Raw genomic sequence first — 25,807 nt, 5'->3', positions numbered from 1 at the left:
CAGCCGTACCATTGCAAGACGAGCTGGTCTGAGTTACCAACTTTATTTCTCCATATAGCTGTGTTGGCCTAACATCTCCCAACACATACCAAGCACTTTAAATAAACATTTATGGACGTACATTTAACCGCATTGTTATAGAGATCGTTGATGGCTTTTAGCCGGGAGCTGGTGACATGATTACAGTGCTAATGGCGGTATTGTGCAGGCTTGTTGCCATTGTACTCCAGTGTAGCAGGCTGGCTCTGACACAAGGTGTTTATTAGGGAAAATGCCCTGAAATGAGCAAGCCAGAGCCTTGTTTCCACAGTTGCTGTGAGCATGTGGAGACATTTAACAGCTACCTTAAATGCTGCTGTCCTTAAATTGCTTATAATTGCCACATGTTCAAATGAGAAATGATAAACAGCATTTAACCGGGATTAGTGGAGAATTATAAGTCCAGCGGGAGAAGGCTTGGCCACCCTTTATGCTCTGCATGTTCATCAGATCTCAATCTGTTATTGTGTCGAATATGTTCATTCCCACAAAGTATAGGCTCACACAGAGCAGACATATGCCCAAGGCAGACATATGCCCAGGGCATGTGCTCAACACTTAAAAAACAAAGCAAGGACATATTTCCCTGCATATATAAACAGTGAGAACATGTGCTGTTTCAGTGCTCATAGTACTGGCTCACGCGCGCTCCGTGTAAATCACACTCGCCAGCTCGGACAAGGTGGCATAAATCTAGACTCTCTCTTTCAAGTGATTTGTGTGTCCCCCTCAGACGTGGGCCCTGTACACACACGCACATCTACATATACAGTGTGGTCTGTAATTATCAGTCTGGTCTCATAGACTAGACATCAAATAGTAAATGTAAATCCGGGACACTCAAATTAGTATGCTATGTTATGTTTGGTATGGTTACATAAGACATATGGTTACTTAAGGCAAAAACAAATGTAGGGTGGTTGGTTGGGATGTATGGGTGGGTGGGTAAATAACCTTAACCTCTAACCTCTAACCCCTAGCCTGGCTAACGTTAGCCACCTAGCTAGAATTCTTATCATAGCATACATTTAGCAAATTCGTGACATATAATATGAACTGTAATTCGTAACTAATCATATGAAATGAGCGATGGACATCCACAAATGAATACATACCATACGAAACATAACATAATAAATGGAGTGTCTCGGCTTTATGTACAGAATAATAGGAAATGCTCTGAGACCAGGGTGAAATTACTGACACCCTTGATAGAGATGAGCAATTATGACTGTATAAAATAAAGAATTCAAATACTGAGCTATATTGTATGCAAAAAAAATGGAAATTATATTAATTTATACTAGTACAATTGCTCAGACAAAGATATTTAACAAGTAATATATAATTTTTTCTCAAAAAGGTAGTTATCAAAATGATTGAAGCCCCTAAAGATTTTCATAAATAAAGTAGTCAAAGTGTTTGGTCCCATATTCCTAGCACGCAATTACCACATCAAGCTTGTGACTCTACAAACGTGTTGGATCCATTTGCAGGTCGTTTCGGTTGTGTTTCAGAATATTTTGTGCCCAATAGAAATGAATGGTAAATAATGTATCGTGTCATTTTGGAGAATAGAATATGTTTCTAAACACTTCTACTGTTACGCTCGTTGTTGGAATGAGACCAAGGTGCAGCGTGGTAGGCGTACATTTTACTTTTATTCAAAATGACACCAGAAAAAACAACAAAATACAAAAACTAACGTAACGCTATATGCAGTGCAGAAAGCAACTACACACAAACAAGATCCCACAATCTAAGGTGGGGAAAAAGGGCTGCCTAAGTATGATCCCCAATCAGAGATAACGACCAACAGCTGCCTCTGATTGGGAACCATACTAGGCCAACAAAGAAATATACAACATAGATTTTGCACCCTAGTCACACCCTGACCTAACCAAATAGAGAATAAAAGGGATCTCTCAGGTCAGGGCGTGACATCTACATTCATGTGGATGCTACCATGATTACAGATAATCCTGAATGAGTCATGAATAATGATGAGCGAGAAAGTTACAGAGGGTCAAAGATCATACCCCCAAGACATGCTAACCTCCCCTGTTATTGAAAATGGTGAGAAACATATTAGATTCTTATTTACAATCAAAGTGACTCCAAAATGACACAATACATTATTCACCATTCATTTCTATTGGGCACTAAATAAACTGAAACACAACCAAAACAAACTACAAATGCATCCAACAAGTTTGTAGAGTTACAAGCTTGATGTAGTCATTACATGCTAGGAAAATGGGACCAGATACTAAACTTCTGACTACGTTATTTCTAAGAATCTTTAGGGGTGTCAATAATTTTGACCCCTAGATTTTTTTAATGAAAAAAAAATGACTTGTTAAACAAAATCTCTTTCACTAAGCAGTGGTATTAATATAATTTGGCCATTATTTTGAGCATACAATATAGCTCAGTATTTGAATTATTTTATTCAGACATTACTGCTCATCTTTATCAAGGGTGTCAATCATTTCAGACCCTACTGTACACACACACACACACACACACACTGACCTTGCCCATCTCACATACTGTCTGTCAGCGCACACAAGCCTAGTTGGACCGCCAGTTGTAAATCAGGAAGCCAGTTTTATATAATGGAGAGTTTCCACTGCTGTAGCCCAAGCCAACCAGACCCAGTCAAATAAAAGTGAAATGAAGCTCAATTTAATAGGGGGGCAACTTAGAGAGACCTAAACATGCTACATGTTAAAGGGAAAGGGGGATACCTAGCCAGTTGTCCAACTGAAATGTGTCTTCCGTGTTTAACCCAACCCCTCTGAATCAGAGAGGTGCGGGGGGGCTGCCTTAATCGACATCCATGTCTTCGGCGCCTGGGGAATGGTGGGTTACATGCCTTGCTCAGGGGCAGAATGGCAGATTTTTACCTTTCCAGCAACCTTCCGGTTACTGGCTCAACGCTCTAACCACTAGGTAAGCAAGCTAAATGAGCACAGTGCTTAGTATACCTTACTTAGTCTTTTCTGTCTGCGTTTATAAATCAAATCCAATCAAATCAAATCTAATGTTATTGGTCACATACACAAGGTTAGCAGATGTTAATGCGAGTGTAGCGAAATGCTTGTGCTTCTAGTTCCAAGTCATCTAAAAATTTCACAACAACTAAAGACAGCACAGAACATTGCAAAAACACGTCAAATGGTGTGAACACAGAACGACATAACCCCCACACTAAGTGTAATAACAGATTTACAAACTCGTCTTCGCTCAGAAAGGTGGAGAGACGCAGGTAGATGCACAGCACAGCACACAAACATAAACCAATGTCCATTCCCTGACACTTCCTCAACATCACCTGGAGACAATGTAAACACAAGCAAACAGATGTCCATGCCTGGACAGTAGACACACACACACACACACTCACACATACACGCATACTCACACACGTTCAGCCAGCCCGTGGTAGAGTGTTTACAAGTCGAGGCTGTTCCGGGTGGTTGGACTTTATCGCCGTCTTGACATAAAAGCTATTTGTGCTCCGGGCCCATTGTTATTATTATGAGTCTATCTTTCCCTCACCCACATTGCAGCAGCTCTAGTTGGACCTTTGTTGACATTTTAATAGGCATGTATTTGAATGGACATCTTTAGCCCATTCTTGGTCATAGTATGAATGGTTTGCATTAAGGATTATGTCTGTGTGGACGTGTGGACATGTGTGGACGTGTGTGTGTGGATGTGTGTGTGTGGACGTGTTTAACAATACTGTTGGGGACCAGAAGTCCCCACAACAATAGTAAACAAACCAACATTTGACCAACTGGGGGACATTTTGTTAGACCCCACAAGGTCAAATGCTATTTCTATGGGTTTAGGGTGAAGGTTAGAATTAGTGTTGGAATTAGTGTTAGGGTTAGAATTAAGGTTAGGAACTAGGATTAGTTTTAGGGTTAGGTTTAGGGTTAAGGTTAGGTTTTTGGGTTAGGGTTAGGGCACGGGTTAGGTTTAGGGGTTAGGGAAAATAGGATTTTGAATGGGATTGAATTGTGTGTCCACACAATGTTAGTTGTACAAAACTGTGTGTGTGTGCGTGTGTGTGTGAGAGAGAATCTCTTTGCAGGTTTGTATGTGTATATATGCAGGTTATGTTCGTGTGTGAATTAGAAGAGCAACACAGTTAGAAGAGCACTCTGACATTGTTTCAGCAGCAATAAGACAATAACTGGACACTGTCGTAAAACACAGTGGGAGAGAAGGAGAGACGTTCCCGTACACACACACTAGTCTGTCATCAGCAATTGGTTTCAAAACTACTCTTTCTCCCTGTGTGCCAGAAAGAATAATAGTAGAAAAAGGAAAGAAATTCAGAAAAAGTACAGAAAAATAACCCCCATTACTGTATTATAAAAATCAGGACAGTAATATATTTGAAATGACATCATCTGACAGGGCCACAAAATAAGGAAATGATGTCATGGGGACTTTTTAATTGTGTTAAGCAAACTTACTAATGATTTTCCATCCATGACATTATCATTACAATTTTTACTCTACTCTTGAACCCCATTTCCCTTGTTTCTCTCTCTCTCTCTCTCATTCTCTCTCTCTCTCTCTCTCTCTCTCGCTCTCTTTCTCATTAAGATGGCTGTGCTGGCACGACACTGCTTGTGTCACTCCTGCCAAAGTACTGAGGGATGGGGTGTACATTTTCTCTCCCTTCTCTCTGCAGAGAGTTTGTTCTGGAAGTGGTCAGTAACTTAATGTCCCTAACTTTCTATTGAGACTGCAGACTTGTTGATGCATGAACTTAAATGTGGTTTCAAGAATCAATGACCATCACCCCATTTAGAAAAACCTTGCCTTGGATCCAAAGGGCTCTCTGTTAGTGATGAATTGCTCACTAGATTGACCTGTTTCAATGTAAAGTATGGGCACCAGAAGGCAGAGGCACACAGAATGACCTGAAGCGTGAAATACTGTCATAATACATGTTTACAGACCAATGTCATTAATATTATGTAAATCAATATCTATAGTGATGTTTGCAAACAATAAATGCAAATCCTCTTTAAAATCTAAAACCCAGGAATTTAGTGTAGTGTTCTCTGCAGTGGAAGTGCATAAGTGGATAGAAATGGGATTGGCCTAGTAGTCAGTTTGATCACACCTTCAAACGAAGCATATTTCACTTGCAGTGCTTCACATAATATGACAATAAATGATTGCTGGATCGCTGAACTGTGACTTTTGTCACCCACATTGTCATCAATCAGTGATTGAATGAAAAGGAACACTGTGTGGACAGACGGGAAGGGAGGATGGAACAGATAGACCCCACTAAGCACCGCCCGACACCAATGTCTTTTGGACGTCTTTTTTTGGTCTCGTCACTTTTTAAGATTTTGTTTCCCGGACCGGACATGATTTCAACGTCCACGGACATTGATCTTTGGTCCAGATCGGCCTATATTTTCCCCAAACATAGACTTCTATGATTGGTTCAGATTTGGATCTATGTTTCACAAGTTTGGACAGAACAGTACAGCACAGTACAGTAGAGCACAGCAGAGTACAGAAAATAAAAATAAAATATATTTCGGTAGAGTACAGCACAGTAAAGTATAGTGTAATTTGCTGTATTGCACCCTCCTTTACTCTAATGTACTCTACTCTACTGAACTAAACTGTTCTGTACTCTATTAAAATAAACTCAACTGTACTGTACTGAATTAAACTCTACTGTCCTGTACCGTACTGTACTCAATAGTACTCTACTGTGCTCTTCTGTACTGAACTGGGCCATACTATACTGTCCTGTTCAAACGTAGATAAACAACAACACATTAGTCATAGCAAGAAAATAAAAAAATCTGTAACCATTACTGAGAATGTTATTGTAGAACCTGAAATAAACCTGATTTCCACATCTGTATTTTCATCCGTATTTTCAAATCCAGTAGTGATAGGGAAACGAAGCTTCCTGAAGCATTGAGGCTTTCCAGACAATTGTGTCAAACAGCTTCATTATCCGTTCACAATGCAGATTAGTGACATCTGCTGGTCAGCAATTTTTATTTTTATTTCACCTTTATTTAACCAGGTAGGCTAGTTGAGAACAAGTTCTCATTTGCAACTGCGACCTGGCCAAGATAAAGCAAAGCAGTTCGACACATACAACAACACAGAGTTACACATGGAGTAAACAAACATACAATCAATAATACAGTAGAAAAATCTATACACAGCATGTGCAAATGAGGTGAGGTAAGGGAGGTAAGGCAATAAATAGGCCATGGTGGCGAAGTAATTACAATATAGCAATTAAAACACTGGAATGGTAGATGTGCAGAAAATGAATGTGCAAGTAGAGATACCGGGGTGCAAAAGAGCAAGATAAATAAATAAATAAATACAGTATAGGGTTGAGGTAGATTGGATGGGCTATTTACAGATGAGCTATGTACAGGTGCAGTGACCTGTGAGCTGCTCTGACAGTTGGTGCTTAAAGCTAGTGAGGGAGAATGTGAGTCTCCAGCTTTAGTGATTTTTGCAGTTCGTTCCAGTCATTGGCAGCAGAGAACTGGAAGGAGAGGCAGCCAAAGGAAGAATTGGCTTTGGGGGTGACCAGTGAGATATACCTGCTGGAGCGCGTGCTACCGGTGGGTGCTGCTATGGTGACCAGTAAACTGAGATAAGGCGGGGCTTTACCTAGCAGAGACTTGTAGATGACCTGGAGCCAGTGGGTTTGGTGACGAGTATGAAGCAAGGGCCAGGCAACGAGAGCGTACAGGTCACAGTGGTGGGTAGTATATGGGGCTTTGGTGACAAAACGGATGGCACTGTGATAGACTGCATCCAATATGTTGAGTAGAGTGCTGGAGGCTATTTTGTAAATGACATCGCCGAAGTCGAGGATCGGTAGGATGGTCAGTTTTACGAGGGTATGTTTGGCAGCATGAGTGAAGGATGCTTTGTTGCGAAATAGGAAGCTGATTCTAGATTTAATTTTGGATTGGAGATGTTTAATGTGAGTCTGGAAGGAGAGTTTACAATCTAACCAGACACCTAGGTATTTGTAGTTGTCCACATATTCTATGTCAGAACCGTCCAGAGTAGTGATGCTGGACGGGCGGGCAGGTGCAGGCAGAGATCGGTTGAAGAGAATGCATTTAGTTTTACTTGCAGTTGGAGGCCACGGAAGGAGAGTTGTATGGCATTGAAGCTTGTCTGGAGGTTAGTTAACACAGTGTCCAAAGAAGGGCCAGAGGTATACAGAATGGTGTCGTCTGCGTAGAGGTGGATCAAAGAATCACCAGCAGCGACATCATTGATGTATACAGAGAAGAGAGTCGGCCTGAGAATTGAACCCTGTGGCACCCCATGGAGACTGCCAGAGGTCTGGACAACAGGCCCTCCGATTTGACACACTGAACTCTATCAGAGGAGTAGTTGGTGAACCAGGCGAGGCAATCATTTGAGAAACCAAGGCTGTTGAGTCTGCCAATAAGAATGTTGTGATTGACAGAGTCGAAAGCCTTGGCCAGGTCGATGAATACGGCTGCACAGTAATGTCTCTTATCGATGGCGGTTATGATATCGTTTAGGACCTTGAGCGTAGCTGAGGTGCACCCATGACCAGCTCTGAAACCAGATTGCATAGCGGAGAAGGTACGGTGGGATTGATAGCAACGCGTGTTTATCAGAGGTTTTTTCAAGTGATTGTATCAAAATTCTGTGGCGCAGAGGTAAGTCATTGGCTTTAATAGCCTACAAACAGTTGGATTACCATGTTCACATCATGATTCAATTTTTTTCATTATTTAGGATGCTTAAGACAGAAGCTTATACTATATTAAATAAAACAAATTAATTGAACAACATTGCAGAAAGTTTGCTTTCACATAAAATTATTTTCAAAATAGTGTGCCTTCAACAGGATTTGACCTCATACCCTCACGTCTCTGAATGTTCCATAGTTCATACTGTATCTGCTAAGCTACCGATCAGGGGAAAAGACATGTACAAAATCCTAACTTATTAAGTACAGTATTTTTGTATTTAACTAGGCAAGTCAGTTAAGAACAAATTCTTATTTACAATGACGGCCTACCCTGGCCAAACCCGGACGACGCTGGGCCAATTGTGTGCCGCCCTATGGGACTCCCGATCACGGCCGGTTGTGATACAGCCCGAGATCGTACCCGGGTCTATAGTGACGCCTCTAGCGCTGCGATGCCTTAGACCGCTGCACCACTCAGGATCGCAAGTAGATAGGTATCCAGTAGCGGTCGGGGTTTGAAAGCAGCTTAATCGAAGAAAGCACCGGAACCACAGTGAGATCAGTGGGATCTCGCATTTTGTGACACATGGTTTGCACGTGAACAAATGAAGCTTCGGACATCATTGATGACGTATTTCTGATAAAAGTCATACACGCGGTGGCCCACTGCTTTGAAGTTAGCTGCTTAGCGATTTAGACGAATGCCTCGGGGCTCCAGTATTAAACGTAACATCACTAACACCCAGAAAATATGTCATTTCAACATCCTGAAAAGACGTCTTCTAAATGTCTGGAAAATACATATTTTCACCTTTCATTCAGAACCCAAAATGGAAAAGTCGTATTTTAGACATATTTTTTAATGTAATTTTCCTTACTGGGACATCCTCTCATGTCTGTAACTCTAGGGGTAAATGTAGAAGCTGACTGTAAACCCTTACCTGAGGGCCAAACAGCCTTACAATACTCCCGAATCAGCTGAGTGTATGTGTGAGAGCGAGAGGATGTTTCCTACTGAATTTAAAATCTAAGACATACTACCTACCGTTAAAAAAAACATGAACTTCTAATCAAGTCATCTTGTAAATCAGTGTAAATTACTACGTTCTGTGCAGCTATACTGAAGTGTGATCTAAAGAGAATTACAGGCTGTATCACAACCGGCTGTGATTGGGAGTCCCATAGGGCGGCGCACAATTGGCCCAGCGTCATCCGGGTTTGGCCGGAGTAGGCCGTCATTGTAAATAAGAATTTGTTCTGAACTGACTTGCCTAGTTAAATAAAGGTTAAAAAAATAATAATACATTGAAATGTCCAGAAGGCAGAATTGTCATGTTTACAGTATCACCCCCAAGGGTTAGGGTGTCACCCCCCATCCATACTTTCTCAAAGCCAAAACACTCTCTTTTTGAATCTTTTTAACTTGATCAAAATTGGTTGTAGTCATCCCTCTTTTCCCATGTTTTCTGAGCCAAAAGTATATTTTATTACCTCCAAAATAGGAGCAAGTGTTTCCAAACAAAAGCAGTATTTCCCTGCAGACCGTTCAAGTGACCAGACCGAAATATCTCCAAATGTTATGGACCATTGTGAGATCCTGTAGGGGTCTAACATGGGAGATTTCTTTCTTTGATCACACAATATCACCATTAGACTGGGATCTGATTTACCCAGAAGCCACAATGCACAGAACCCATGTGCCCCCTAGCTGTGAAAGATGCCTAATGAAGACAAACATGCGTTGAGTCTCTCAGTTGTATTAACCGTTGCGTTCTTTGATATCCGTACAGCCTGATGAGCAAGAAAAGCCACTGAAAAATAACCTGACTGATTACATTGACATTCCCAAAAGTTAATGTCAAAGACATCAGTCAGGCGGATTCTTATTTTGTGACTGTTCTTGACTCGTTTCTCAGAAAATACCTCAGGAACAGGTTCTGTGAGTGTGAGCTGAGCTTCAAACTTTTGTCAGTGCGTAGGAGGCCTCATCCTGCATTTACGACAGATAACCTCTCTCTCTTATTTGCCCTCCATCTGCCTTCTGCTTTACAACTGGGCATTTACTTCAGCAATTTGGCCCTTGGTTCTCTGTCAAAGTAGTGCCCTGTCCTCTGGGAATTCAAACATACTGAACGGTCAGCTACTTCAGCTTGGCCCTGAATAATGATGGGTTCTCGTACTGAAAAGCATTGCTGCCAGTCTATATGACGCTGTTGACTTGGTCACCAGACCAGTTTTCCTTTACTTTGAAGTTGTCCTTTTGCATGCATTTCCCCCCCAATGCAAATTTCTCCTCCTGCTGCAAAGACAAATTTGACTTGTTAATCACTAGCATTTGTCAGGCTACATGCAGCAGTGAGATGAAGCAGAATCATTCAGTAGAGGACATTATCTGCTTATTTTCAGATTATTTGGACCAGACTAAACCAAGGATGTTCTTTGTATCAACTGACAAAAGGATGCTGGAACGAGACCTTCAGTTTGAGATAATCAAATCAAGGTTAAAGAAAAATTGTGATAGAATTCTCCTTGCGGATAGCAGTGTAAGCAAAACTGACAAAAACAAAAGTTGGATGACAGCCACGTTCAGAGCCCTAGTTGTGTTCAAGAGAAATGAAACTGACTTTAAAAATCACTTTATTTATAAAATTCCATGTTCATTTTCTACAAACACAAAGGCAGCAGTTCAAACTTCTCGTATAATCAGAGAAAGATCATTTTTAAAGTTAGAAATTCATTTAAGGAAAAAAAAAGGAGGCATTGACCATATGTACATTGCTACCATTACAACCACCAATTTTCATGCTTACATTTTGCTGTGTGTGTGTGTACATATAATGAGCATGTGTGTGGCGAGTGTGTTTGTGTGAGAGAGTGAATTGACATGTACATGCAAAAGGGAATGTCTTGGAGCCAACACCCCACCATATCACTAGTAGCATTGTGTTCCTGTATTCCCATTGGCTAAAGTGGGTTCTGAAATGGAAATACAACTAAAAAGAGACCAACACCCCCTAACATAACTTGTACAGCTTCATATAAAATTGTATTTTTTAATATTTCACTTCTTTTGATAAGAATAATTATACTTTTTATATAAAAATGAAAAACAATGGGTGGTATTCCCATAAAACGGCATTATCTCAAACATATACACTTGCTGAAGAAGTGTGTGCAGTTCTTCAGGCAGAGCATGACAGACAAAACATAGCGAGAGTTCACAGACAGTTTGCAACAAATGAAAATGACAATCTGATTGTAGACTTAGAAACCACTTTTGGTCAGAAGACTCAAGCTGACTGCATTTGGGGGGGTAAAACCCCCAAATACAACTGAAAACGATGCTTACAGAATTACATTACCGGTACATATACCGTGTATAAGAAACACAATCAATTCTAGAATTTCAGAGTACCTGGATGATGTGTCAGTAATTTAACATCGCTATATTGCTGATGACATTGAGAATGTATTCAGATGTTAACACAGCCTATATTTTTTTCCCGTACTAACAAATCTGTTGCTATTCTCCATAATTACATGGAGATACAGTGGATCAAGCTTGATGTTGCAAGACTTTGTGCAAGTGATAAAAAAATGACAAGTATATACAAACACACAACACACTGTATGATCAAGGTGGTCGTCTGCATTCAAAGCAAATATATTTAGGCCGATCCATATACTTAACGTGTTAACTTCTGGAGTATAGGAACGGAAGGTTTGTGCCCATAAGATGAGGTTTAGAGGACAGAGCAAAATATAGCTATGAATTTGAAAAAAAAAAAACAATATCTCAAAAGCTACTATTGATATTTACAAACAATAAGCACAAGTTAAATAATCCTCATTCAAATCCAAACACATTTGACATAATAAAAGAAACAAACAAAAAACACAATCTAAGCTGACTAGCATCTGACCTGAATTTTCTGCAGGAGCCCTCTGAATGGAATTTCAATGGAGAGCGATAAAACACAAAATATACAAAACGGAACCTCCACAAAAAATGGTCCTCAAATTAAACCGTGAGCAGTCCACTACCATTAGCTGTATATATTTCAGTGATTAATTCTGCGCTGTCTAAGTGCAGTGAACTGCTAGGTCTATGTTTGGGCAGGTTTTCAAAAAGTATATATTAAGAAATTTAGTTAGGAGCCTTTACTTTTTCCTATATTGAACAGATCAGGTTTGTGAAGTGGGTATTACTCATTGGACTATTAATATATTGAGTCTTCAGTAGAATAAACACATTTGTTTTGAGTTGCTGGGACAACGTTTCAACATTGTGGCACCGTAACGTAATTGTTCATCATTTGTTTCAATTAGTACAGATGTCCTCCATAATTCCCTGACAGATTTGCCTCCTACAACCCTCCTACTCTCCCTTATTAAGTCCTCCTCTCCATTTCACTTCTTCAATCTCCCATTACCCTCTCCTTCCTGTTTTCCACTACCCTCTCCTTTCTCCTCCAATCCCCCTCTCATTTGTTCACCTTCACTAACCTCAGACCCCGCCCCCCTGGCTGATGTAATACTCGGCCTCCTGTCTTCTGGCAGGTAAGGGTTGCCGTGGAGACGCCGCTCCGCCGGTGTGGGGATGGTGGCGGCCTCGGAGGGAGGTGTGGTTGCTGTGGTGATGGTGGGCGGGGGGAGCGGGAGGGGGGTCGCGGAGGGACGGGGGAACAGCGGAGGCTTTGATGGGGATGATCCGGGTGTCCATGACCTCACAATCCACCTGCATCATCATCTCATAGCCCTGGGATTTGTTATATAAACTCTCTGTGGGAGGGAGAGAGAATGAAAGAGTGCAATGTAAAAAAAAAAAGACATACTGACAGGGAGAGAAAAGTGTACAATAGACAGATACAGAGGCTAACAACAACCCCCCAACATCATTTTTTTTTGTCCCATACACCGGCTAGGTGCAGTGAAATGTGTTGTTTTACAGGGTCAGCCATGGTGACAATTTCACGTAATATGCCTCTTCATTCACCCCAAAAATGTATTCAACATTCAAGATCTCCGTTCTTCAAAGATTAGGAGGGCATTTCAAAAAGTTCTGACATTATTTGTACAACAGTGTCCAGCAGTGCAATGGGGCTATAACTTGGCATAACTCTAAACCGCTGATAGTTCCATCTAGATATCAAGAAAAGTCAAACTCACCGTTGACAGACATAGCCGGCATCACCAGAGACATTTTGGGCCGTGTGGTCTTGTTGTGGCTGATGGCTGGCAACAGCAGGTGATCCTAAAGAGAGAGAGAGAGAGAGAACGTAGGCTCATGAATGTCAGACATGCGTCTTGCATTATGTGAATGACACCCACTGTCCGTTTCATTCACACTCGGTTTCACGTTGCTGTTCCGTCTTACCCGTCTGAAGGAGACCACGTAGAAGGTGTCCTCACGCCGGTCGATGGCGTCCATGAAGTCACTGTAGCTGATCTCTGGACCAGCAGGGAACACTTGTATCTGACTGTGAGAGACAAATAGTTTGGGTTAGACCAAGACTACAAATACCAATAGCAGCAGTTTTTTCCCCCTCCCTCAGTTGATACAAATACCATAGTTGGTTTAGTATTGTACAAGTGAACATGCAAGTCAACAAATCACTTTGAAGGATGAACACCGCTGTTGATTACTGGGAAATGTGGTCGACAACAGTTACCTGTCAATGGAACGATGGGTCTGAATGGGAAGATATCTGGAGATGTTTGTCTTCCTAAGCTGCGCTTTCTGGAGAAAAGGGAAGGGGAAACAACTGATGTACACCAAAACAATACACATCAACTAGGTCGTTTAACAGACCAGAGGTATCATATGTACTCACGTGGGAAATGTGAAATACTACAGAAATATGATCCGGTACAGAAATACTAAGAAACTAGATGAAACAGCACCTGCGCTATTTTAGCTTTTTTCACTATCTTTGGCTTCCCTCCAGACTTCTTCCTGTCGATCTGGTGCCTGTGGACCCATCCTCTCAGCTCATCCGCCAGCCTGAGCGAGAAAGTGAAGCAGTCAGTCGTAGAAGTCAAGGGGAGTACACAGAAACGTCACTAACTCAGTAGAATACAAAATACAGTAGGATAGAGAGAGATTTGAACATGGATACAGTGACAGGCCTGTGAGAGCCCAGGTGCACTGTAGATGGTGTAACTCAATATCATATTTGCATAATGTGGTGAGAGACAGGATGACAGAGAGACTCCTGGATGCCTGAGGTAGGACCATGGCAGCGCTGCTGACCTGAGGGACTCAGAGCGGTTGAACTGCCTGCAGTCATTGGAGGTAAAATAGCGGTCGATGTCCTGCAGGACCAGGTCCTTCACGTCGCTGAACACGTCACTCAGGTTCCTGAAAACAGCCAAACCATGTAATACAGATCGAAACATCCTTCTGAAAGCCTAACAATTATAGAAATAATTTTATATGGAAAACCATAGTGACTTTAAAGGGCAAAAGTCCTTAAAAGAGCTGTAAACTTGAAGTAAACATCTTACAGGCAAGTAATATGTAGACATCATTCATTTTATGACAGTCTGTTAGCAGTTAGTTACTTCACCACATTCCTAAACAAAATAATGTACTTTTTTACTCCGTACACTTTACCTCGCACCCAAAAGTACTCGTTAAATTTTGACAGGAAAATGGTCCAATTCAAGCACTTATCAAGAGAACATCCCTGGTCATCTCTATTGCCTCTGATCTGGCAGACTCACTAAACACAAATGCTTTGTTTGTAAATGATGTCTGAGTGGCCCCTGGCTATCCGTAAAAAAATTAATAAAATGGTGCCATCTGGTTTGCTTAACATAAGGAATTGGAAATGATTTATACTTTTACTTTTGATACTTAAGTATATTTAAAAACAAATACAATTAGACTTTTACTCAAGTAGTATTTTACTGTGTGACTCACTTTTACTTGAGTCATTTTCTATTAAAAGGTAAATTTACTTTTACTCAAGTATGACAATTTAATACATTTTCCACCACTGCCTGTTACATATTTCCAAGTTCAGACCAGTGTGACTGCATTCTCAATGATTAGACTGCATGCATATCTTCTGCAAAGCTCAAACACGGTTTTGTTCTCTAATGACGTTCTACTTGACTGAACCCTGTTTGCAAAGCCTCATCGATTAGAACCACATGGGCAGCAGCCGCAGATGGCTGTGACAAGGTCATAATGAACAGGCTCACCATCGTGGATATGCAGAGTTAACTATGAATTGGACTCTACTACCAACCTAAACTGGTAAGAATCGGTGGATTCCCTCTCCACCTCTCCTCCCTTCCACCCATCCTCTCCTCCCTCCTCTTCAGGATCTATCCTTTCCTCCACTCTGCTGTGTTCCCGAGCCGTCTCAAACTCCAGGAGATGTCTTCCTGTGTGAGGGACCACCTCTTCCTGTAACCCCGTCTCCAGCTTCCTGTCTGTGATACTGGAGGAAAACATTTAGTCAAAATCAACTAATCATGCCGTTATGTACATTACTTTTTAAAAACATGATTTTTGGGGGGGGCCCCAATTTGCCAATTGATAACACTTCATTGAATGGCAGTGACTACGAACAGTGACTTTTACCTGACAGGGCCCAAACTGAAGGTCATGAACAGTAGCACTGCCATGACGCAGACGGCCCTCTTGTTGTTACCAGATTCACTGCCCTGGAACAGAGAGAGGATTTAGAGCAGTGTAAACACTGGGGCCGGGACGATACCAGTATTGTGGCAAGGAAACAAAACACGAAGCGGATTTAACTTTAGGAAAAGAGACCTAATTAATGTTGTCATCCAGAGTCAAATGTATTTCTTTTCCAAACTATAGAACACAATATTTTACATACAGCAGGTTTTTAAAGAACCAAAAGACTTTGGTCTGCTTTGTGCTTTATTTTACCTACTGCGATACTGGAATCGTTCCGGCCCTAGTAAACACGCAAGTACCAACAAGTCCTCTTTGAATGTATTCCCAGTTGTTGCTTTAACAGTCAAATCTTAACCACATTCTTAAGACTTTCATTTAGAAAGATTAAATTGAAAGCAGTCCATCCGGTTCATTAGGGAAATCCATCTCTGCCTCGGTAATGTAATCACCGAACACATTTGCTTAAGGGAGGTTTCCTGGCTTTCCAGGTCCCCTGCCACCCTCCCTCCTCTCTCTCCTACCCCTCCTTCATTCTCCTCCTGTACCTCCGCCACTACCTCTCCGTTCTCCCTTCCCCTGTACCTTCTTCCCTCCCACTCCTCTCTCCACCCCTCCTGTACCTCTTTCCCGGCAAGCCTCTCCCTCAGGGCCTGGTTCTCCTTGCGGAGGCGCTCGTTCTCCTGCTGCACCTCCCTCAGCTGGCCCTCCAGGTTCTGCAGGTACTCCTTCTTCTTCTTGCGTGACTGGCACGCCGACTCCCGGTTCTTGATCATCCGCTGCTGCCTCTTCATCACCTTCATCTGAGACCCGGTCGGAGGGGAGAACGCATGACAGTTAATCATGGCAGAACTGGCCGTGTGATCTGACAGTGAAGCCATGGGTAAGGCGGCGGTTGAACAAGAGCGTGAAAGAGAACTACTCACTGACTGACTGACATGCGACTGACAGACACTCACATCCATGCCGTTGCTCCCTGGCAGAGAGGACGCCGGGACTATGGGTTTGCTGGGGAATGGGGCCGTGGGGCTATGGCAGTGAGGCATGGTGGGGGAGCCGGGCTCCATTTTGACGATGGCTGGCGCGGACCCCAGACAGACTGACTGGGAAAGCACCACTAAGAGAGGAAAAGAAGGTGATATCACTCAGCTATTACATAACGCATTATGTCATGGTCTCTTAGACACCCAAATACCAGTAATAAAATACATTTCTAATCAACAAAATAGACATGAATAGGTATTGTGGCGATTTGAGCATGCACGCACACAGAGATACATAAAATAACTTGGAATTCAACGCTCCCCTTTAATTAACCTCATGCATTCACCAAACGGTAAGCCTGGAATAAGGTCATGTGTGAAAAATGGTCAGTCTGGTCCCAGGACTCACCAGGCCTGCTCTGGTCCCTGCTAGGCAGGCTGTGCAGTATGAGGGCCTTGGCTGGACTGGGAGCGTGGGGGACGGGGAGAGCCGCTACACACACAGGCCTGGGCTGGATGAGAGGCTTACTGCTCAGGATGGTACTGGCTTTGATCGTGGCCGCAGTGGGGTGGACTGGAGGGAGAGAGAGAACATGACATGCACTATAAAATGTCTGCCAAGAACGATGTCAAGAGCATTTGCACCGAAAGTACATCATATTAAACACGAAGCGTGCTCTCGTGGCTGAAGTCTTTCCTGTGCAGCTCATCAATAGCTGACGTCACTGTAGAAACGCGTACCTGTGGCCTGTGCGTCCATGCCGTTGTGGGTTGCCGTTTGGTGTTGCTGAGGAGGCAGTTTGGACTGTGGCCGGGACAGTTGTGCAGAGGCCACCGTGACTTCACATGTGCCAAGTGGTGGCGACAGCACATCTCCAAACATATAAGGAGGCGTGGGCGGGTTCTCTCCTTTCACTGTGATCTGAATGGTAGAAAGAGAGATGTGCAAGACATTAAAAAAAACACACTTCACTTCGGTTACTTCTGAAATACTCTGACTCGGCTCTGTGTCACTGAAAATGTGCACTTTGTGTACGCTGCATCTCAGAGTCTCTAAACGGTGATGCATCAATATCGCATAGGGTGCCTTTGACCTGTCTGGACTGACCTGTGAGTCTGGGAGTGAGGTCAGGGAGCAGTCAGAGGCCAGCGAGGAGGCAGGGGAGGGAGGCTCCGCCTTCACCCGGAACACTGGAACAGCACACACAAATTACACGAAAAAGGACACAGTGAATAATTCACATTCAACCATAAGACAAAACACATACACAATAGCCAATGAGGGACTTACACATGTCCACTGGCAAAGGCTGCGTTATCGTCATTTCATCTTTCAATACGGGAATGTCCCCTTAAGAGAGTGCGAGGAAGGCAGAGCAGAGAGAGAGCGGCAGGGGAAAAAGGTTTTAAAAGTACACCACAACCGATGCTGCGCTACAACGACACTTTACTGATAAACCGAAGTGACGTTGCCATTTTACTTCATTGGCCTTCTATAGTAGTAATAACATGTCTACTACCACAACTAACACTTTTAGAAAGGAAAACTTCTCCTTATGCTTCCTGCCACGCTTTATTCATCTCTGCACCTGTGAGAAGGTTGTCGTCCAGGTGTCTCCATGGCGACGTGGGATTGTCGGGATCAAGGGTCAGCACGAGATCGTTGTCAAACTGCGAGGAGAGAGCGAGAGGAAGCGGAGGGCAGAATTAGGCCATCGTCTGGATTAGTCAGTAGGTCGGCAGGGGGTGCGCCATTGGTTGCCCCAACAGGGAAATCAGCCCCATTGTCGGCCAGCCCGTCTCAGGCTCACTCAAGTTACCTTAACTTTGGCATCACACACTGAACTCTCACTACTGCTAGGTAGTGTGTAACACTGCCTGGTTTATACTGATACTGCCAGCACTAGCCGACTACCACCAGTTTACACAACCCTGCACCTTAGAGGCTGCTGCCCCATATACATAGAATCACTGGTCACTTTAATAATGTTTACATAACGATTTACTCATTTCATATGTACAGTTGAAGTCGGAAGTTCATACACCTTAGCCAAATACATTTAAACTCAGTTTCACAATTCCTGACATTTAATCCTTGTAAAAATTCCCTGTCTTAGGTCAGTTAGGAACACCACTTTATTTTAAGAATGAAATGTCAGAATAATAGTAGAGAGAATGATTTATTTCAGATTTTATTCCTTTCATCACATTCCCAGAGGGTCAGAGGTTAACATACACTCAATTAGCATTTGGTAGCATTGCCTTGAAATTGTGTAACTTGGGTCAAACGTTTTGGGTAGCCTTCCACAAGCTTCCCACAATAAGTTGGGCGAATTTTGGCCCATTCCTCCTGACAGAGCTGGTGCAACTGAGTCAGGTTTGTAGGCCTCCTTGCTCGCTCACGCTTTTTCAGTTTTGCCCACAAATTTTCCATAGGATTGAGGTCACTCCAATACCTTGACTTTGTTGTCCTTAAGCCATTTTCCACAACTTTGGAAGTATGCTTGGGGTCATTGTCCATTTGGAAGACCCACTTGCAACCAAGCTTTAACTTCCTGACTGATGTCTTGAGATGTTGCTTCAATATGTCAACATAATTTTCCTTCCTCATGGAGCCATCTATTTTGTGAAGTGCACCAGTCCCTCCTGCAGCAAAGCACCCTCACAACATGATGCTGCCACCCCCGTGCTTCACGGTTGGGATGGTGTTCTTCGGCTTGCAAGCATCCCTCTTTTTCCTCCAAACATAACGATTGTCATTATGGCCAAACAGTTCTATTTTTGTTTCATCAGACCAAAGGACATTTCTCCAAAGTACGATATTTGTCCACATGTGCAGTTGCAAACCGCAGTCTGGCTTTTTTATGGCGGTTTTGGCATAGTGGCTTCTTCCTTGCTGAGCGGCCTTTCAGGTTATATTGCTATAGGACTCGTTTTACTATGGATATAGATAGTTTTGAACCGGTTTCCTCCAGCATCTTCACAAGGTCTTTTGCTGTTGTTTTGGGATTGATTTGCACTTTTCGCACCAAAGTACGTTCATCTCTAGGAGACAGAACACGTCTCCTTCCTCAGCTGTATGATGGCTGCGTGGTCCCATGGTGTTTATACTTGCGGACTATTGTTTGTACAGATGAACGTGGTACCTTCAGGCATTTGGAAATTGCTCCCAAGGATGAACCAGACTTGTGGAGGTCTACCATTTTTTTTCTGAGGTCTTGGCTGATTTCTTTTGATTTTCCCATGATGTCAAGCAAAGAGGCACTGAGTTTGAAGGTAGGCCTTGAAATACATCCACAGGTACACCTCCAATTGACTCAAATGATGTCAATTAGCCTATCAGAAGCATCATTTTCTGGAATTTTCCGAGCTGTTTAAAGGCACAGTCAACTTAGTGTATGTAAACTTCTGACCCACTGGAATTGTGATACAGTGAATTATAAGTGGAATAATCTGTCTGTAAACAATTGTTGGGAAAATTACTTGTGTCATGAACAAAGTAGATGACCTAACCAACTTGCCAAAACTATAGTTTGTTAACAAAACATTTGTGGAGTGGTTGAAAAATGAGTTTTAATGACTCCAACCTAAGTGTATGTAAACTTCCAACTCCAACTGTATATACTGTATTGTATTCTACTGTATTTTAGTCAATGCCACTCCCGACATTGCTCGTCCTAATATTTATACATTCTTAATTACACTCTTTACTTTTAGATGTGTGTATTGTTGTGAATTGTTGGACACTACAGCACTGTTGGAGCTCGGAACACAAGAATTTTGCTACACCCGCTAAATATGTGTATGTGACCAATAAAATGTTATTTTATTTTGATAAAGGAAGAATGAGCAGATTGCCGCACTATTGCACACTGTATTTTATTTAAACTTTATTTTACTAGGCAAGTCAGTTAAGAACAAATTCTTATTTTACAATGACGGCCTACTGGGGAACAGATCAGGGAACAGTGTCTTAACTGCCTTGCTCAGGGGCAGAACAACAGATTTTTTACCTTGTCAGCTCGGGGATTCGATCCAGCAACCTTTCAGTGACTGGCCCAACGCTCTAACCACTAGGCTACCTGTAGGTGATGTAGATTGGAATAGGGATGGACATAAGTAATCGAGTCCTCAAACGGATGTCAAAACTATCTTTAATCCGACTAAAGATCACATTTTTTGACTGTCAAACTATTTTGTGGAATGTGCTTTGTGGCTGCCTGAATGGGCAAGAAAACGGTTGTCCCGATTTCACATATTTTTTTGTTGTCTTGAAGACAACGTTAATTTGCTTTGACTCTACTGTTCCATTTCTACATGTGCATTTGTGTTCCATCCACTCCCTCTACACACGCGTGCTAAGTGCGCACACAAGCTCCCGTTAGACCTAAATAAATCCCCCCCCAAAAAATCGTATCTAAATGATGGGATACACAAGCTACATTCCTTGCCAAATGACAACAGTTTAATAACAAATTGTGTTCCGTCCGTGAGTTGATTGACGTAGGGAAATGGGTGTTCCAACGACGAGCTGCAGTTTTGGAATAATTGCGTCCCGTCTATTTTCTGCTTAGGCTACTTTGCGAACTGATAGTGCCATTTAGAATTGGTTAGCCTAGGCTATAACCTCCCCCTAAACATAGATAAGTTCCACACTGAAAATATGCCAAAACATTTGTTTGATAAAGACAAAGAGCGTATTTTCAGAATCATTAAGAACAGGCCTACTCACTAAAACAGATGTTGTGGTCGAAATTCATCTCCATGCAGTTTTCAACGTAGAATTACTTCTCTAGGGTAGGGGGCAGTATTTTGATGTCAGGATGAAAGGCGTGCCCATAGTAAACTGCCTGTTACTCAGGCTCAGAAGGTAGGATATTCATATTATTAGTAGATTTGGATAGAAAACACTGAAGTTTCTAAAACTGTTTGAATGATGTCTGTGAGAATAACAGAACTCATATGGCCGGCAAAAACCTGAGAAAAATTCAACCAGGAAGTGTGGAAATCTGAGGTTTGTAGTTTTTCAAGTGATTGCCTATATAGTACACAGTGACTTAGGGTTCATTTTACACTTCCTAAGGCTTCCACTAGATGTCAACAGTCTTTAGAACGTTGTTTCATGCTTCTACTATTACTGGGGAGAGAATAAGAGCTGACTCAACAAGTGGACTGCCTGAGGCAAATGAGTTGTTTACTGCGCGGTCACACAGGCGCACCGTTCCTTCTTTTTCCTCTAATGAATACGCTATTGTCCGGTTGGAATATTATCAAATATTTATAAAAAGACCCTATAAGGATTGATTGTAAACAACGTTTGACGTGTTTCTACAAACGGTAATGGAACTTTGACTTTTCGTCTAGGGTTTTGCGCTCGCGCATTGTGCCTTTGGAATAGTGATCTGAGAGCGCGAACAAAACGGAGGTATTTGGACATAAATATGGAGATTATCGAACAAAACAAACATTTCTTGTGGAAGTGGGAGTCCTGGGACTGCATTCCAACAAAGATCAGCAAAGGTAAGTGAAGATTTATAATACTATTTCTGAGTTTTGTTGACTCCAGAACTTGGTAACTGTATAGCTTGCTTTGATGGCTGAGCTCTGTACTCAGAATATTGAACAATGTGCTTTCGCCGTAAAGCTATTTTGAAATCTGACACAGCTGTTGCATTAAGGAGAAGTGTATCTATAATTCTTTCAATAACTGTTGTAAATTCTATCAACGTTTATGATGAGCATTTTTGTAAATTGATGTGCTCATTCACCGAGGGTTTTGGAGGCAAAACATTTTCTGAACATCACGCGCCAATGTAAAATGGGGGTTTTGGATATAAATATGAACTTTATCGAACAAAACATACATGTATTGTGTAACATCGAGTCCTGGGAGTGTCATCTGATGAAGATCGTCAAAGGTTAGTGATTAATTTTAGCTGTATTTCTGGTTTTTGTGACGCCTCTCCTTGCTTGGAAAATGGCTGTTTTTTTTTGTCTCAGCGCTGTCCTAACAATCTAATGTTATGCTTTCGCCGTAAAGCCTTTTTGAAATCGGACAATGTGGTTGGATTAACGAGAAGTGTATCTTTAAAATGGGATATAATAGTTGTATGTTTGAGAAATTTGAATTATGAGATTTTTGTTGTTTTGAATTTGCCGCCCTGCTATTTCACTGGCTGTTGAATAGTGTGTCCCGCGGGTGGACGCTATCGTCCCACCTACCCCAGAGAGGTTAATTAATTTAGAAAAATTCCAAAGGCAAAATAAACATCTGTATATCGATGACAGATTTTTGTTTGTAACCCTCAGAAAATTGTGTTTCAACTCGCCAAATTGAGCCCCGTTTCAAATGATTACTCTGAGAATAACTACTCCAGACGCAATATGCGCATCGGCAACTTATTTCATTTAGAAAAATATTCAGTTATATGACATCATTTTTTCCCTAGAAATTATGCGTCTTGAATGTGATAGGGCTTGGGAAATAAAAAGTGTCTTGTCTGCTAAATTAACAAAACAAGGCTATACCATTACACAGCCATAGGCTTCGACAAGCAAGTGCCACTGCTAAGGTTACTACCTTTTTGAAAATTGTGTTCCACAATATAATATAACGATGTCAATAAATGAATCTTAAATGGCACTTGTTTTTATATATAGATAAACGCACACATATTTAATTCCAGTGTGGGCCTTGTGTTCTAAAATAGACCCCCCCCGTTAGAGTACTCAACAAAAATAATAGGCCTCAGGTTGAGTAGACAGGGAATTAGGTCTAAATCATTGATAGCTTTGAATTTACTTTGTTGTGGTGATACAACATGTGCAGTACAGTGGTCAGATAATACAGTCAGGGTCTGTGAGCAGAAAATCTTTGTCCGTACCGATGTTTCATATTTCGGTCCTCTCGTGTACTCTCCGTCCTCTCCCTCCTCCATGCTCTCACACTGGTACAGACAGGCATCTGAGACAGACAGAGCAATTAGTTAGTACTGTAGGAACATAATTATGCACATGGGCAGACACGCAAGTTGCTTGAGTATCAGTTGCTATAGCGGTTCTAAGTAAAGCCTTATCACTATACCACAGTGACCCCTTGTCGCCATGGTTTCCCGTGCCTTATTTGGTTTGACAAGGGCTTGAAACACAACTCTGACCTTTGAGCTAAAAACAAGAAGCAGGATCTACTAGTAAATGATGGTCGTGATCATAAAAACACCTAAAATGAGCTCAAGGTTTGATGCTTTTCTACACCCATTTTCAATTCAAAGCAGCTTCAATTCACAGGAGTCCAGTTTGGTTTTTCCGGCTTTACAAATTGAGGGAAATCTAAGCAATGGAGGGGAAGCTGGCTTAAAATACATGAGATGGGAGGTTTTCTGCCCTGAGGAGACCCATCTTCAATAGCAGAGGGATCAGTAACGAACCTGCTCTGTGCTGAGAATTGTTCCCAATAGTAGACCCCATTAACTAGAGGGACAATTTACGGGCTGAAATTAATTATAGCCTACATTATCGTGGGATGGTTTTTTCTTGAAAGAATGCTTTTCGTTTTCCACAACTAGTTTTGATTCATACTGCAGGCCTAACTAGTTAAATGCTGTCTATCATAAATAGTAAATGTAACATTTTATCAAGTTCAGTGATCACAGGAAGTTAAAGTGCTTACAGTTTACAGATTTAAGTCTGGTTGTCTCACGCAAACTTCAGCATACAAAAGCAATGATCAGGGAGTCAGTAAAAGGGAAAGGTCAGTATCTAAAATACAGTGCCCTACAATGAAAGCAAGCCAATCTGTCAGATGCAAACGCTATTGATTTAAGAAAGGGCCCGAGATACCCAGATGTCGCAAAAAGCCAGCTTGGTTTTCAGTCTTTAGATAGGCTAAGGCCTATGGTTTTATTCCACATATTGCATACGTTTGTAATTCAGGTATTTGGGATCGATGGTCTTTTCAGATAGCCTTTATCTTATGGAAAATGAAAGCTTACAGAGCACAAGTTTTTCTCACACCAATACCAAAGGCTTTTTATAAGAACAGTTAACACTCCTATATGTACTAATACAGTGACATATCCGGTTTGCTGCCCCAGTGCACATATAGCTAGTCATTGGCGCACACACCCACGCAAGACACCAAACTACCACCAACTTTATTATGATTTTTCGTAATTTGTTGTCAGTCAACCTGGTAAGTTTAGGAAATGAAAGATGCATAGTCAATTTCACGCGTTCGTTATCAGCTAAAGTCGCGTTAGCTAGCTACAAGCTAGCTGATCATTTTAGCTAGCTAACGCATCCATGCTGCCCAGGTGGTAAACATGCATTACAGTACCATTTATTATCTCTCTCACTTACCCCAATCCTCGCTTGTCAGAAGGTTATCAGCGAAGAAACGAGTATCCAAATCAGATAGTAAATCCGTAGTCATAGCCACAAGGCGTTTGTTAATTAGAGGGAGTGTAGACAATCACCGATCAATTATATTAAAAAAGATAAATCCGCGAAATCGATTTACAGCGAATGATGTTCAGTTGGCGATTGGGTCCATCGACGTACAAAAGATAATTATAATTTCTTACGCGAAACATTAGATTTGGTATTTATTTTGTTTCATAATATCCACTCAGTCAACAGAACCATCTCGCATATGACGACATCCAGACAAGAAACGGAATTTCCGCAAAAAGCCCGCCCATTTTCAATGCAAGATCCAATCAAAGCAAGGATTTGTTAGATTGATTCTTCAGTCGCCCTATCCAATAATATTATTACTATTCAGGCAGAGTAGACCGTCGTAGATGGACAAAAGTAAGGTTTATAAGGTGATTCGGCCCAATCGCACTTCAGAATTTTTGAGTGACGTTGAAAATCTTCAATGGTAGACATGTAATTAGGCATTCCTTTAAAGGACAGGCTCTAAAAATCAATCACGTGTTCAACAATAAGAAACCTTTCATTTGAACACATGGTTGATATCTAGCTAAAGTTGTCTCTTTCCTAAATTAGCCATGGATGGAGATATGGTTTTGGACTTGTGGTTTTACTTGATTCTCCGTACTGGTCAATGACGGGGAATCTGATCCAACCATACATTCCTACATTGTGCCCCTTGCCTGAGAGGATGGAAGTTCAATATGTATCTAGATGTAGTAAGCTAGTATTAACTAGCTAACGTTACCCATGAAATGACGTTTTTTTGCCAGGTAGCAAGACAACCAACTTAAAGCGTGTAATGTATGACAGTGGGAGGATCATGGCATTGGCTTGAGTGAGTCGTCATGTTTTTTCTACTTGTATGCACAAACAAATCAGAACTATGGACAACCACATAATATTTAGCTTACATTGATTGGACTAGTTTTT

At 41.7% G+C, this 25,807-nt stretch overlaps 1 protein-coding gene across 3 annotated transcripts; it reads right to left on the bottom strand.

Annotated features, from left to right (window-relative positions):
* Nucleotides 1-10,424: 10,424 nt before the first annotated feature.
* atf6b (activating transcription factor 6 beta) lies at nt 10,425-25,126 on the bottom strand. 3 transcript variants are annotated; one of them, XM_029731782.1, is made up of 17 exons: nt 24,800-25,125; nt 23,326-23,405; nt 18,031-18,112; nt 17,733-17,792; nt 17,550-17,632; nt 17,183-17,363; nt 16,851-17,015; nt 16,385-16,575; nt 16,082-16,261; nt 15,399-15,481; nt 15,061-15,255; nt 14,058-14,165; nt 13,709-13,808; nt 13,477-13,544; nt 13,182-13,284; nt 12,974-13,058; nt 10,425-12,586 (listed from the first exon to the last, which is right to left on the bottom strand). In XM_029731782.1, exons 1-17 carry the CDS (start codon nt 24,870-24,872, stop codon nt 12,312-12,314), a joined length of 2,112 nt encoding a protein of 703 aa, XP_029587642.1. In that variant the 5' UTR covers nt 24,873-25,125; the 3' UTR covers nt 10,425-12,311. The 3 variants fall into 3 exon arrangements, with proteins under 3 accessions (XP_029587642.1, XP_029587643.1, XP_029587641.1); XM_029731783.1 differs by having other exon boundaries at nt 16,418-16,575; XM_029731781.1 differs by lacking the exon at nt 17,733-17,792 and having other exon boundaries at nt 16,082-16,575; nt 24,800-25,126.
* Nucleotides 25,127-25,807: the final 681 nt, after the last annotated feature.

This window comes from Salmo trutta, chromosome 34 (assembly GCF_901001165.1).
Source record: "Salmo trutta chromosome 34, fSalTru1.1, whole genome shotgun sequence".
Taxonomy (NCBI): domain Eukaryota; kingdom Metazoa; phylum Chordata; class Actinopteri; order Salmoniformes; family Salmonidae; genus Salmo; species Salmo trutta.
This window is presented reverse-complemented; position numbering and strand designations above follow the sequence as displayed.